The 15,020-nt window shown below is 38.5% G+C and overlaps 1 protein-coding gene across 1 annotated transcript in view; it reads right to left on the bottom strand.

Moving 5' to 3' along the window:
- The window catches only part of SACM1L (SAC1 like phosphatidylinositide phosphatase), a 59,887-nt gene that overhangs the window by 19,802 nt on the left and 25,065 nt on the right, over positions 1-15,020 (bottom strand). Inside the window, exons 3-7 of the mRNA XM_010589869.3 lie at positions 14,647-14,721; positions 13,609-13,736; positions 10,700-10,849; positions 8,078-8,137; positions 2,977-3,010 (exon numbers count right to left, since the gene is read on the bottom strand). Of these exons, the coding sequence (XP_010588171.2) occupies positions 2,977-3,010; positions 8,078-8,137; positions 10,700-10,849; positions 13,609-13,632 (268 nt within the window). The 5' untranslated portion in view covers positions 13,633-13,736; positions 14,647-14,721. The remainder of the gene's footprint in view (positions 1-2,976; positions 3,011-8,077; positions 8,138-10,699; positions 10,850-13,608; positions 13,737-14,646; positions 14,722-15,020) is intronic.

The following is a 15,020-nucleotide window of genomic DNA, read 5'->3' on the forward strand; positions in this document are numbered from 1 at the left end:
AAGGGCTAGACAACTGCAGTTAAAAAAAAAACTGAAAAATATCACATGTATAATTATAAACGTAAATTAACCATAAGAGTTGGTAAGCTTATGAAGATTTACAGATCAAGCTGAATTAAATAAAGATTATCCAGAAACAGAATCTTAGCTGTTCTTTTCTTGAAATAGGAAAAGTGAACCTAAATTTAAAAAAAAAAAAAAAAAAGACTCTCTCCTCAAAAGCTTCTTAATACAAAACTCTAACTACTGGTGACAGTATAGGCGACATGACACTCACAACCACTCAGTAACATCAAAGAGTCAGATGCCTGGAAATTGGAAAGGCTGGCCTCTCTATTTCACTCCAGAGAAAAAGCCTGCAGAAGCCTCTGGCACTGGCATACCTCTTAAATCAAAACTACATTTTTATCATTCAGTGTAACACAGAGTACATAATGCATATGTGCAGTTAAAGGAATAAAAAGGTACAAAACCACCTCTGCACCCACCAGCACCTTTGACGCACCCTTCAGAGTAACCACTCTCCACTCAGCTCATCGTTCCCTCACTTCTTTCCCGTTTTGCCAGTTTTTGACCTTTTTTTTTTTTTTTGCAGATAAAAGGAATTACACTTTATATATTCTTTCAACTTGTTTTATTTGCTCAACATTATGTTCATGAGGTTCACTGGTTGCTATGGATGTATGACAGTCCACCGTAGGGATATATATTAAAGAGAAGGAACACCGTAAAGAGAACGACATCATGCTTAGTGAAAAAGGGGGTCAATGAAAAAGAGGAAGACCCTCAGCGAGATGGATTAACACAGTGACTGCAACTATGGGCTCAAGCATAGCAACAGTTGTGAAGATGGCGTAGGACCAGGCAGGGTCGCTATGAGTCAGAGCCAACTTGAAGGCACCTAGTAACAGCAACATCCATTCTACTGTCTGTGGTCATGTAGGCCTTTCCCGTTTTTGCTATCATGAACTGTGCTACAGCAAACACTGCTGGACACCTGCTTCTGGGGCACTAAGCTCCTCTTTTTCATGTCACAACATACACTTTGTCAGCAAATCCTGTTAGTGCTATCTTCAAAACACATCCAGAGTCTGACCATCTCTCACCGCTGTCACTGCTACCATCCACCTAGCCACCATCACCTCTCACCTGGATTACTGCAACTGCCTCCTAATTGCTCCCTGTATCCACCCCTGCTCACCTCTGGTCTTTCCTCTACATTTACCTCAGTGATCAGTCTTAGCATGTCAATACTTTGCTCGAATCCCCCCAACAGCTTCTCACCAAAATTAAAAAAAAAATCCATATTATGGCCTATCAGCCCCTGTGCAGTCTAGACCTGCAGTCTCTCGATGATGCAAACGGTTAATATGCCTGGCTGCTAGAGGCTCCACCCAGAGGAGCCTTGGAAGAAAGGCCTGGTGATCTACTTCGAAAAAAAAATTAGCCATTGAAAATCTACAAAGCACAAGTCTCTGACACACACGGGGTTGCCATGAGTCAGAAGGGCTCAAAGGCAACTGGGTTTTTTGTTCATTTTTTAACCTGGGCCCAGCGTCTTCTCTGAACACAGCCCCCACCTCCTCTGCTGGCTGGCTGTTCCACTCACGCACCTGCCTTGGGGCCTTGAAACTCACCATTCCCTCTGCATGTGTATGAAACGTGTTGACTATATTTCTAGTCAAGAAATTACACCAAACACAATTTAAAGCAATACGGGTAAATTTCAAAAAGTATCCAGAAAAAGATTCTCCAAAATCTTGATATTTGTCCATTCACAGTCTCATTTTGAGATAAAACACAACTGGCCTAATTCCCTTCAAGCACCACCTAAATATGTTAACATAAGTTCATTACATCTGTCACACAAATTTCAAAATATACAGTACTTACATTTACTTGCTACTCACACACACACACATATACAAGTACTTTGGAAATAAAGTACAATAGGGAAACCTAGGATTAGCTCAGTGTTTATAATTGAGCAGTCCTTTCAATTTCTTTACTACGTAAGACTTATCTTCCCAGGCTTTACCTGTTTCCCAAATGCCCTATATTCCTCCTAAAAACCAATCACAGACTGTTGTGTTTCCAAGCTTCCTGGGGACACTGCAGAGAGAGCCGCCCCCTCAGTTTCTACAGAGCAGAGTCTTGCCTACAGGCACTCGTCAGTACACTGCCAACCAGCTCCCTCTGCTTCGCTATTTTTATCATGGTGTCTACAATAAAGCCATGTTTTTCAAATGAACTTACCATTAGATAGTTATTATGCATTTATACCATGATTTTTCCCTGAGTGTTATTCTTTGAACTCCAACTATTTTTATTTTTCTCTGGTTATTTGGAATGACAAATATAATTTTTAATTGTAATTCTCTCCAAGCTGCTGTTCATCCTACTTCATGAGTACAGCCTTTTTACTTACTGAGGAAAGTTTTCATTTCACAGACAGGGTGAAACTATTCTTCTTTGATTTACTGAGACAAAACCAAAAACAAAACCCAAATCCGCTGCCACTTAGTCAATTATGACTCATAGCAACCCTATAGGACAGAGTAGAACTGCTTCATAGGGTTTCCAAGGAGCAGCTGGTAGATTCGAACTGCCAACCTTTTGGTTAGCAGCCTGAGGTCTTAACCACTGCATCACCTTTACTGATACAAGGCAACATCAAAAATCTAATAAAGGCAAAATACAATGTATTAGAGTATTCCTTCTCTTTAAGCCACCAACCCCATAACTCTTGAACACAGAGAGAATAACTTTGTCTGAAGAGTTCATTCTTTAAAAAAGGCAGCAGTGGCTTACAACCAATATTCTAAGATTTTGTGTCAATGAGTCTGACTTTATCAACAATTTCTACTAATTCTGAAATTGTTCTCATGCAAAATCTGAGAATGTCTGAATCTGCCTTATAATAAAATTGAAAGAAAGGTTGTTAGAAAACTAAAGAGCAATACGATGTAAGGATACAGCCATGCAGCACTGGCAGGGCAAACCGATGAACCTGAAATGAAGATGTAACAGTACATTTAGGAATAAACGTACTTTAAAAACAAGTAAATAAGCACTACATTACAAGTATACGTGAAGAGGTAATATGCAAAATAACAAAGCAGTAAACTTCTGGGTAGTTTTTAATTTTAAAAGAAATTTCTCTAACGTAATGTCTTTTTAATTAAAACAATTTAAAGCACATCTATTACAACCGTTTGGGCTTGACTATTCAGATTATGGGACACTAACAAAACTACATGACGTTGCAGAATGTTTTCCTACCTCCTTTTCAGTCTGACTGTAACAACTTCATTCCTCCAGGGAAAGGGTTTACCCATGCTAATTGTTTGCAGCTCAAATTACTTTTCCAAAACCAGCAAAGCAAATGACAAGAAATAAAGCAATTAGGCAAATCTACCTAGATTCTATATATTGTTTTCCTGGCTGTGCTTACTTGTTTATAACCCGTGTGTGTAAGCAAAGGACAAAGGAAGCTGAGGCCTACACCAGTCTCTCCTGGGTGGCTGAGGAGAGTCACAGCCCCACAGGAAGGCAAAGGCAGAGCTCTGGGCTCAGCCTGGGGACTTGGCTCTGGCCCCTCATTTCTCCATTATTCATCCCCAAGACCAATCCTGTCTCTCTTACTTATAGAAAACAATGTTTTTGTTTTTGTTTAAATAATATTTTACTGTGTTTTAGGTGAAAGTTTACACAGCAAATTAGGTTCTCCTTTAATAACTTTTGGAAATCCTGGTGGCATAGTGGTTAAAGAGTTCAGCTGCTAACCAAAAGGTCAGCAGTTCGAAACCTCCAGGCGCTCCTTGGAAATGATGGGGCAGTTCTACTCTGTTCCATAGGGTCACTGTAAGTCGGAACAGACTCAATAGCAATGAGTTTTTTTAAACAATTTTTATACAAATTGTTCTATGCCATTGATTACAATTTTTACAATGTCATTAGCATTCTCATTATTTCCATTTTGTTTGCTCTGTTTCCACTGATAGAGCTTCCCTTCTCCTCGTCTTCTCTCGTTCTTGCTCTGTAAACGCTGACTGTTTGGTCTCACGTAGTTTGTTTAAGGAAGCACATTACTCATGGGCGATACTGTGTATTTTACAAGCCAGTCTATTATTTGACTGAAAGGTGACCTGCAGAAATAGCTTCAATTCCAAGTTCAAAGGTTATCTTAGGGCAATAGTCTCAGGGGTTCCTCTAGTCTCTATCAGTCCAGTAAGTCTGGCCTATTTTAGGAACTGGAGTTTTGTTTTACATTTTTCTCCCATTTGGTAGTGGTAGCCAGCACCATCTAGTTCTTCTGGCTGTGATTCGTGCGGGCTATTAGTCTCATGGACTAGTTTCTTCTTGAGCCTTTGATTACCTTCATTCTCTTTAGCTCCATCTGAGTAGTGAATAGTTGTATCTTAGATGGACACTCGCAAGCTTTTAGGACACCAGATGCTACTCATCAATTTAGGATGTAAAATGCTGTCTTTGTGAACTATGTTATGCCAATTAACTAAGCTGTCCACAGAGACTATGGTCCCACGCCTTCTAACCCAGGAAACTAATCCTTCAAGTGGTTTGGATATGTCTAGGAAGCCTCCTTAACTGAGCCCCCGTGTGATTTGTTACTTATGTGGACATACACGCAGCGCACACAAACATATATATAGATACGCTTATAGGTGCACTACCCATGCACAGGCAATTATTCACGTATGCCTTTATATACACATACATGCATCCGTATCTACCCACGTAACTACACATGTATCTTTTTGGTTGTGTTTTTACTGTTGCAAAATTGTACGTTACATAAAAAAAAACGAAACCAAACCTGTTGCTGACAAGTCAATTCCAACTCATTGCGACCCTACAGGACAGAGCAGAACTGCCCCATACTTTTTCCAAGGAGTGCCTGGTGGATTCAAACTGCCGACCTTTTGGTTAGCAGCCACAGCTCTTAACCACTACACCAGCAGGGTTTCCCATAGCATTTACCAAAATTGTCCCATTTTCTCTCATACTTCTTAGCGTTTTTATTTAGCTTGGTTGAGGTATGCTAACTTCACCCATATTTGGTCTTATCTTTTCCATCACCAAAAGTAACAAGTGTCTACTATCAAGAAAGTGATTCCCCTCCCTCTCCCTCCCATCCCTGGTAACTGTCAAAGAACTTTGCTTTCTGTGTGTATATCTATTTTGATTTTTTATAAGAGTAGGACCATACGGTATTTGTCTTTTTGTGATGGACTTATTTCACTCAGCATAATGTCCTCCAGATTCATCAATGTTAAAAGATGCTTCATGGACTCCTCATTTTTCTTTATAGTTGTGTAGTAGCCCATTGTATGTATGTACCAGAGTTTCTTATCCATTCATCCACTGATGAGCGCTAGGCTGTTTCCACCTTTTTGCTATTGTGAATAATGCAGTAATGAACACAGGTGTGCATATGTCTATTAGTGTCACTGCTCTTGTATCTCTAGGATATAAACCTAGGATTGGGATTGTTGAATCGTAAGGTATTTCTATTTCCAGCTTTTTGAGGAAGTGCCAAACAGTTTTCCATAGTGGTTGTACCATTTTATACTCCCACCAGCAATGTATAAGACTTCCAATCCCACCACAACCTCACCAGCATTTGTTGTTTTGTTTTTTTGATCACTGCTATTTTTGCAGGAGTGAGAGGGTATCTCATTAAATAGTTTAGATTTGCATCTCTCTAACAGCTCATCATCACAAGCACCTGCTCATGTATTTGTTGGCCACCTGAATGTCCTCTCTGGTGAATCATCTGTTCATGTCCTTTGCCCATTTTTTGATTGGACTGTCTTTTCGCTGTTGAAGTTTTCTACATATTTTAGAAATTAGACCCTTATTAGATATTTCATGGCCAAAGAGACTTCTTTCCAATCTGTAGATTTCTCTTTTTATTCGCTTGGTAAAGTCTTTTGATGAGCCTAAGTATCTAAGTTTTAGGAGGTCCCATTTATCAAATTTATCCTCTGTTGTTCACGCATTTTTAGTTTTGTGTGATAGGCTATTTATGCCAAAAATTAGGTCCCACAGTTTTGACCCTATGTAATCTTCCAGCATGGATACAATGGACTAAGGGATGATTCACCTCCCGGTGTGAAATTTAAAACTTGTAATTGTTTATTTCTGGAATTTTCCACTGAAGATTTTCACACAGCGGGTGACCATGGGTAATTGAAATTGCCAAAAGCAGAACTGCAAATAAGAGGGGACTTCTGGTGCGGCAGTTTGCTTCCATAGAGATTTACAGCCTTGAAAACCCTACGGGGTCACTATGAGTCAGAACCAACTTGATGGCGGCAGGTCTGGTTTTACTGTATTGAATAAGAATGGTGATAAAAGGCATCCTTGTCTTATTCCTGTTCTCAAGGGGAATGGTCTCAATCTTTCTGTGTTGAGAAAAAGGTTGGCTGTTAGTTTTATGTATATGCCCTTAATCATATTGAGGAAGTTTCCTTCTATTCCTGTTTTGCTGAGAGTTATCTGGACAGGGTGTTGGATTTTATCAAATGATTTTTCTGTGCTGATTGAGATGACCGTGTGATTCTTTGCCTTTGTTTTATTTATGTAGTGGATTACATCAATTGACTTTTTAATGCTGAACCATCCTTGCATCCCTGGTAGGAATCCCACTTGATCATAATGTATTATTTTTTTGATATGCTGTCGAATTCTGTTGGCCAGAATTTTGTTGAGAATTTTTGCATCTATATTCACAAGGGATGTTGTTGTTGTTGTCAGGTGCTGTTGAGTCAGTTCCAACTGATAGCAACCCTATGTATAACAGAACAAAACACGGCCCAGTCCTGCTCCATTCTCAAAATTGTTGTTATGCTTGAGCCCATTACTGCAGCCACTGTGTCAATCCATCTCATTGGAGGATATTGCTCTGTAATATTCTTTTTTAGTGGTGCCGTTGCCTAGCTTTAGCATCAGGGTTATGCTGTCCTCATAGAATGAATTAGGGAGTAGTCTTTCCTTTTCTATGTTGTGGAATAGTTTAAGTATAATTGGTGTCAACTCTTCTCTGAATGTCTGATGGGATTGTCCAGTGAAGCTGTCTGGGCTGGGGCTTTTCTTGGTTGGGAGTTTTTTAATGACCTCTTCAATTTTTTCTTTTGTTATAGACCTACTCAAATTTCAAACTTCTATTTGTGTTAGTTTAGGAAGGTAGTGGGACAAATTTCTAGAAATCTGTCCACTTCTATATTTTCAAACTTGTTGCAGTACGATTTTCAGAATATTCTGTCACTATCCTTTTTGTCTTTTAATACTTTTTATCTTAGTTGGTTCTGTTGTAATGCCACCCACCTCATTTGTTATTTTGGTTATTTGCATCTTCTCATTTTCTTTCTTTGTCAACTTGGCCAGTAGTTTGTCAGTTTTACTGATCATCTCAAAGAACCAACTTCTAGTCTTGTTGATTCTTTCTATTGTTTTTCTGTTTTCTAATTCATTTATTGTTACTCCGATCTTTATTATTTCCTTTCTTGTGGTGACTATGGGCTTCTTTTGGTGGTCCTTTTCTATTTATTCAAGTTGTAGGGTTAAGCTACTGATTTTGGCCCTTTGTTCTTTTTTGATGTGTCCATTTATTGCTAAAATTCTTCTCTGAGCATTGCTTTTGTTGTGTCCCAAAGATTTTGGCATGTCATGTTTTCATTCTCATTTGAATTTAGGAATTTTTCAATTTGATTTTTTATTTCTTCTATTACCCAGTAGTTTTTAAGTAAGGTGTTATTCAATTTCCATAGATCTAATTTTTTCCTTTTCTCTCTGTTACTGATTTCTAGTTTTGTAGTTATGATCAAAGACAAGAAAGCAACGTATTTTTACTTAAGGTTTCTATGAGATCAAATTAAAATAATTAGGCTTCCTCAACCTAGAATGATGTAAGGGTAGACCTGATCTAAGTTTATAAGTTATAAATACAGTTAAAGTAGATTTATTTACCAAAAACCCTGGTAATTAGTCATTTTATTATATGTATTAAGACTTGACTGTAACAAATAAGCAGATTTTATTCAGTATACATTACCTCTGGCTGAGCAGAAAGTTCTCTTAGAAGATGACCATTCCATACAAACCTCTGATCTGCCTAAGAGAGAAGTTTTAAAATTAATATACTTGCTGCCAAGTTGACCTTCTACACAAAGAAAAATAAAGTAATCAATGTCTCCCCCTGGTGGCTAGGTATTTAGACTGCTCCAAACAGAACTCATCTTCCCACACTCATACTGTCTCTCCTCCCAGTTCACTGCCTCAGGCCAGGGCGCTGCCCCAAACAGAAACCTGGGAGACCTCCCAGGATCTTTCTTTCCCTTACATTTAGTCAATCCTCAAGTCCTAAATCTCATCCAAAATCCATCTACCTTCTACATTCCTACTCCAACCAACCACGGCCAACACACTAGACTCCAGCCTAACTACTACAATGGCTTCCCTTGCCTCGAGTCTTGGCCCTCCTGCTTCATTCTTCCACAGTGCTGCTGCCAAGCAGGAGTTCTCTAACACGTCCTGTCTCCTATGTGCTCTGAATTCTCCCAGGGCTTTCTATCACCTAAAGGACTCAATCTTTGAGGGACCTAGCCAGTCCTTGGCTCTGGCAGCCCTATTTAACTCTCTGACTTCCAAACTACAAACACAGAGGAGGCGCCCTCAACCAGCCTCTGTTGAACTGACTCAGCAGAGTAACCAAGCCTCCCCATTCCCTCTATAAAGTCACCAACTCAACCCACCACAGATGAAAGCCACAGGGAGTGGCTCTTGCACTTAGCAGCATCAGATGAAATTCAGCTGTGTGTCCCCAACCGGTTTGTGCCAGTCACATTGCTATTCATCATTACATAATTTGACTAAACATTTTATACACCAATGATATACGACTAAAACAGAACTGCTATTTCTATGAAGCTGAATGCCTTGAAATAACTCAGTAAAAGGCAAGTTGCTTAAAAAACTGCTGTTGAATTTGGAGCGCAAGTGGCAAGTAAAAAAGACTTTAGAAATGCAGTAAAAATCTACAGGATTTTATGCACAGATTGCTTTTTTGTAAGTATGAAAGCCTTTAAAAAGATCCAGGCTGGAAAGCAGTATGGATATAATTTACACAGGAAAAGACAGCTAGAATCAAAAAACCAAGAACAAAGAAAAAAAGCCTGTGGCCCTACATACAAAAATTGACCCTTGAATGAAAAATGTTGTTTAAATGTTTGACGTATGTATGTTTCATTTATCACTTTTGTGATTCCATATTTTAACTTTAACCGACTTTTCTGATTAGCTGACAACTTCCTATTCCCATCCCAACACATGGGATGGCTTCTCCCGCAGTTTAGCCTAATATTGCCATAGCCTCTGCCTGGAACCCTCTCTCTCCCACTGCCAACTGACCAACAAGCCCTACTCATCGGCAAGTCTCAGCTCAAATGTTCCTTCCTTTGTAAAGCTGTTTCTGACTCCCCCAGGCAAAGTGAAACCACCTCCCTTCAGGATCCATCCACACTTTGGTACATATTTCTGTTCCACCAGTCATCCCTTGTTTTGTGATTGCTTGGAGGTCTGCTTCCCCTGTAGGCTGTAGGCTCTCACGAGGCAGAGGCTACATCTTTCCATTCTGTGTTCCCAGTTGCTAGTACCATACTTGGCCCATAGCAAGCACATGAGAGACATTTGCTAAACAAGTGGAGAATACAGCAACTGCTTTTAAAAGCAACAGTATCTTTGGTGTTAAAAGCCACTTTCTTGATTCCTTAGGCAAACTTACAACTAATCTTACATAGAATTTTACTAGATTAGAATATAAAATCTTACCCAAAAGGGCCAGTCAATTAAAATATTGATTTTAGTTGAATTACATGAAATTATCGTTTCTATTTTTTTTTAATTGGTAAACAACAGTCAATTACAAATAATTTCATATGTTTGACCTTTAAAACGGCAGCCTTTTAAATTCTATCTGTCCCCTAAACATATCTAATTGTTAATACAAAGTAAAATCAAGGCAGCAATTACCCAGGGTCTGAAGAGCAGAAATTTTAAGCTGAGATTATTTGAGGCCTAGTTTTAAAGATACACTTTAAAAATAAATGAATAATGGATTTTTTTCAAGCTCTGAAATCAATAAATTCTTATTTTTCTAATCACCCCAGATTATAAGTAACATGCTGCAGAAAGAACACCATTGACTTTGTGCTAATATTAACAAGATGTTAATTTTTTAAGCCCTATTTAGTCACTAACGCACCGCTTTACTACAGGACACTGAGTGCTAATAATTTACATGTGAATGCAATGCTGTCTTGAAGATTTGACACTTGAGAGCTACTGCTTGACAGCACAGTACTATTTATGTAAAAATATACGCTCTGAAGGCTTTTCATCTAATCACCTACACCTGCGTATTGAGACTGGCTTTCTAAATACCTGGGCCTGTGGTTCTCGATCCTGGCGGTGTAACAGGCATAGATTCTGGGGCCCTGAACTTGGGACTATGGTTTTTGTGATATATGTGAAACATGGTATGTTTTCAAAGCCCTGCAGATGACCCTGATATAGCCAGGGTTCAAAAGAATCAATATAAATTTTTATGGATGAAACAGAGACATGCCCCTTAAAAAATCACAAAAAGTAAATGAACATAACCAAAAAGCAAACTTACCCTTTCCAAAAGACTCATTTCTTGGAATTCTGGACTAGTGTTGGACAGCCGCTGCAATGTATGGGTCAAATCATATGATGTTGAAAAGTAAAATCCATCCACATTCAAGACATGGTTTATCATTGCTAGGAAAGTTTTATTATCTTGTAACTGTAAACAAACAGGGAAATGTCAGTATGTGTCACACCTGAAAAGGTATCTGTCAGTATGAGGAAAGAATGAAAACAAGAATCTATCGTTTGGCCCCATTAAATATCACTGGCACGTGGACCGGGCCAGGGGTTGGGAGGGTGCTCACCATCCTTTCCCCCAGACCTAAAACACTTCCTGACATGTGGGAGGTGCTCAGTAAATGCTGCAGGGTATCATTAGATTACTTGATTAGGTGGGACTCCTTCCCTTTGGTATCCCTCACAATTTTTACCCTGAAGGGCAGAACAGTTGTTTTAACAAAATACCTTCACCCTAGGTTATGACCTACTATCTGGCATAGGCTTTACACAGATTCTCTTTCATCTTCACAACAACCCTACTAGGTTAGCATAATTATCCCCATTTGACCAATGAAAAGCCTAAGTTCGTGAGGAGCTCAGTAACAGCAAATAACAACAGAGTATCATCCTCATTCTTAAAAACTTCATTGGCTTGGGTTGGATAGGAAGTAAAACACAATTCTTTTTCTTTAAAAATAAGATTAAAAAGCCCAGTAAAAGCAATATTTATCTTTGCAGACACTTCCTAATAACCATTTTAACTGGCTTTCCCAATGAATACTAAGATTGATATTTTTTTTTATCCTTGTTTTAAAAAAAACGATTGTTGATGTTTGGTAACATAATTAATATGTACTACGAAATTTTAAATTTGGGCTCCAGAGATATTTTTTAAAAAAATCAAAAGCACAAGCAAGGCATATCTAATAAGCAATGCTAAAGTTAGCTACATGGCCTGACGACAAAGTGCAGCAATGAAGACCAACGGTCCGATACTACCGGGCTACCAAACACAAGCCATTTTATTTCCTTAAAATATTAGGCCCTCACGGAGAATGGATACAAATCCCTAATTTTTTCATTGATATATATTGTAAAAAAGAAATTTTAAGTTTAAACTAAAATTTAAAAAAGCAAATCCTACAGTTTTACTTAGTCAATAAAACAGTGCTATCACTTTATTTTCAAAATGTTTATCATAGGTAAGTTCCACATGTTAGTATAATAATTTTTCTTTCAGAAACAACCATTTTTGCAGTCTTGAGAGTAAAAATGTAACTTAAAAAAATTTAAATAATTTCTGAACATCCTGTTGACTTAAAGAATGCAAGTATTTATTTATAAATACTGTCTGGGTATGATGGGAGGCAGTCTTCACTTGGCACGGTTGAGCGGGACTGTGAAAACGGCCCTGCAAGCTAGCTTAAAAAAGGAAAAACTATAATGGTCCTTTGATCTTTAAATTTTATAGTCAAAACAAAAACTCTCTTACTCTAAGTTATACATGTATAGAGAAAACAGTTAAAACTAATATTTCCTTAGTACACTGTAACTTAAAACATTAGAAACATGGAGAATTAAAAGTGTTTTTGTTTCTTTTTAAAAATCTTATCAAGAGTAGTCTGAACAGTGCTTGCCTCCTCCTTCTCATCGCTTGCGATATAGAACGGACATCTTTTCTACACCTTGGTGAGGTAGTATACTCCTTTCTAAGTCTGAATCATCTTCAAATATTTTATCCTTTGTGCTTTCTATGTGAAGAAATACCCCCAGAGAGTTCCTTCCATGGCAAGTTTTTCGCTGGCATCACTTCCTCTGGGATATCGTCATCCTTTTCATCACCACCACTTTGCTTGTTAGTATTGGTAAGTTCCCCTTCACTAATACCTCTGGCTGCATTATTTAAAGCCTCAGTCTCATACAGCTACAGTGGCAGCATTCCCACAATCAGCCATTTCTTTCATAACTCAAAAAAAAAAAAAAAACCCGTTGCCATCAAGTCGGTTCCAACTCCTAGCGACCCTATAGGACAGAGTAGAACTGTCTCATAGGGTTTCCCAGGAGCGGCTGGTGGACTTGAACTGCCGACCTCTAGGTCAGCAGCTGTAGCTCTTAACCACTGCACCACTAAGGCTCCTCTATAACTCCATTTATGAGCCATTCGATTTTTACTTCCAGCATTATTACTTTTCATTCCTTTGCAGCACTTTCATCTTTGGTAAACTAATTGTTTGCTTCATTAATATACTGTGGTAACGGAAATCTGAACTGTGTTGTTGGGGGGCCTGTTGTTACTTAACTAAACCACAGTAACTGAAATCCATGCATAAAGGAATCATGCAAAAGTGAGACAGTCTGAATATATGCACGGACATACCCACCCACACACACTTATATCCATGTGGTAAAACTGAAGAATACTTTTCTCTGAGGAAAGGGGGAATGAAATTTGATGAGCAGAACTTCAATCATATCTAATATTTTATTTCTTTCAAAAAGGGTCATCTATGAAGACAAATCTGGGTATTGAGTATATACGTATTTTCTGTTCGTACTTTTCTTACCACGTGAAGTTTCATTATTTAAAAATTAAGGCAGATTTTCTTTTTAAACAACCAAGAGCAATAAAATGCATTAATAATTTTTTAAAATATATTTTATAACTAGAAACCAAAAGTAAAAGCTTAAGTGTGTTGCCCCTACCATAAAAGTGACTAAGAGTTCCAAATTACCCAGAAGTAGCATAATACAGTTGTCTTTTAAAAAACCAGCTCTGTTTGCTTGCCACACAATAGCTACCTATTTCCTACCCTGCTTTATGGGTGCTTTTTTTTTTCAGTATTTGCATTTAAAAGAAATCCATCAAACATTCTTTGCATTTAGGCTCTACAATTACTAACTGTTTCGAGTTCTTACCTGAATATCAGTTAAGTGCAACATTGTCTTCTTATAAGAAAGGATATCAAAATCTGTTGCTTTCCAGATTACATGATTGAAAAATTCACCTATTTTTGTCTTTTTGGTAATGACAATAAGATAGTTACCTGCAAAAAGTAAAGTCAAACTTATATAAATATAAAAAAGACAACTCTAAAGCCAAAATAGAGGTCCTTATTGTTTAAACCGTAAAGGCTAGCCGAATAAGACTGTACTGTGCTACACAGATAAAAGGCCCATGCTTTTTTATTTTGGCAAGCTTGTATTTATGAACAGAAAGACTAAACATTATTTAGAAAAATTCTTGTTGAAAGGTCAAAGTTTCCCTCAAAAAAATAAAAGCAAAAGCTGTTGGTAAGCAGTCGTCTTAGCGGACGAAAAGCAGAGACAGAAAAACACTTCTCCCCTGTCCCCAAGGCATACAGGCCTTCTAGGTAGTAACACTGCATCACCAGCATGTACCTTAAAGTATCACAGGATGTGAGATCTGATCACTGCAGGGCAATGTCCCATCCACCCCATTCCTATGTCCCTCAGGTTATTCTAAATGGCAGAGAACTGTGCCGGGGCAGTGTAAGTGGTTACTGCAATATCACAAGGATGAGTGGCTAGGAATCAAGGAGCCACCACAGCACAACGCACAATATGCCAACCCTGATCCTAGCCACTTCCTTCTCCTCGCAAATGTAACAGGGTAACCACTTCCACTAACTCAATTCTTCAGCTCTGTTCAATGTTCTATCAATAAGCACCCTCCCCTGGAGCCTTCCTGGGTCCTTGTCTCCCCTAGAACTTGCACACCACACTGCAGTAACTTGCTGCTTACATGCCTCTCTCACTAGGCTGTGCACTACAGGACAGAAGGGGCCTGTAGCTTCACAACTCAGCATCTAGCGGAGTGTGACTTAACCTAGAGATTTATCGCATAAAGCGTGACATGAAGTATGTCTCCGTCTTATACTCTAATATTGTCAACTGAATTACCTTCTTTGCCCATCTTAGCTTACTGTTTCTTACCTGCCACCAGATGGATTGTGCCCAATATACCAAATATTGGTCTTGTGACAGCTGAAGGAGGAACATCTTTCTTGACTTAAAACATGAAAAGAGAAAGAAAGAAAAATCACGTGGGAAAAAGCTCCAGTAGAAATGGAAATTCGGTTTGATTTCGATAGCTACTTCATTTAAATCAATGTGTATGATTTGCTCCAAAAACAAAATATCCTTTCATAAGTGCTAGACCTCCAGTTCGGCAGAACAGAAAACAAAAACGCCCACGTGATGCATAAAGGCCTCTACCTGTCTAGACTGTGGAGCCAAAAGTAACAAGCCTCAGCAGCCTCATTGGGTAAATCGTTGGCTATTTCTAATGTTAATTTTCAAACACATTT

This window comes from Loxodonta africana, chromosome 22, assembly GCF_030014295.1.
Source record: "Loxodonta africana isolate mLoxAfr1 chromosome 22, mLoxAfr1.hap2, whole genome shotgun sequence".
NCBI classification, from domain to species: domain Eukaryota; kingdom Metazoa; phylum Chordata; class Mammalia; order Proboscidea; family Elephantidae; genus Loxodonta; species Loxodonta africana.